This window comes from Penaeus monodon, chromosome 23, assembly GCF_015228065.2.
Source record: "Penaeus monodon isolate SGIC_2016 chromosome 23, NSTDA_Pmon_1, whole genome shotgun sequence".
Taxonomy (NCBI): domain Eukaryota; kingdom Metazoa; phylum Arthropoda; class Malacostraca; order Decapoda; family Penaeidae; genus Penaeus; species Penaeus monodon.
In genome coordinates this window covers 27,312,312-27,312,947 of record NC_051408.1, presented here as the reverse complement: position 1 = coordinate 27,312,947, position 636 = coordinate 27,312,312, and the positions used below count along the sequence as shown (strand labels likewise).

General features: G+C 48.6%; 1 protein-coding gene across 1 annotated transcript in view; it reads right to left on the bottom strand.

Moving 5' to 3' along the window:
- The window catches only part of LOC119587910, a gene marked incomplete in the record, with an annotated part of 79,429 nt that overhangs the window by 55,235 nt on the left and 23,558 nt on the right, over positions 1-636 (bottom strand). The window contains 1 exon segment of the mRNA XM_037936619.1: positions 1-98. Coding sequence (XP_037792547.1) covers positions 1-90 — 90 coding nt within the window.

Here is a 636-nt window from a genome sequence, read left to right as displayed (position 1 = left end):
GGTCCTTGCTGAGGAGCGAGGGGGGGCGGCCATCCCTGAATGCGGAACTGAACTGCGATTTGTTTCTTTTTCACTCCTTTGGCGTTTCATCTTCGAATCTGTAAAGGAAGAAAGAAAAGAGTAGAATTTTATCCAGCTTCATTTGGGAGGCAAACCATCAACACTGAATAAATATAATTGTGCATATAAACCCATTTTTACTTCTCAGTTCTACCGCCTGTTTTCCGGTCATCCTTTTTCAAGTCTGTCATCCATAAACAGAGAAAGTACACCATACACTACAGTATGTGACTGTCATAATTATGTCGCCAAATAGCTCAGTCTTGAGAAGGACTGACTTATCAGTGAATCACCAATGTCACGCATCCGGATCGCGCGCACTTTCCGTTTCTTGTGACGTCACTCTTTGTTTACCCGGCGCGGACATCTGCCTTATCGGCAATTACATCACAGCGACCGACTGGAAAGCCAACAGCGGGAGCAAAGATGAATCCGCGACATCATGCCATTTAATCGCCACTTGCCATACGGCCTTCGTTGCGGAATTCGGATTACGCGAGCGTCTTGCCGGCGCCCGTGTCGTCAGCCGTTTCCTCACGCTGTGGCGGACGCAGCTCACGATCAGACGGATGGCTG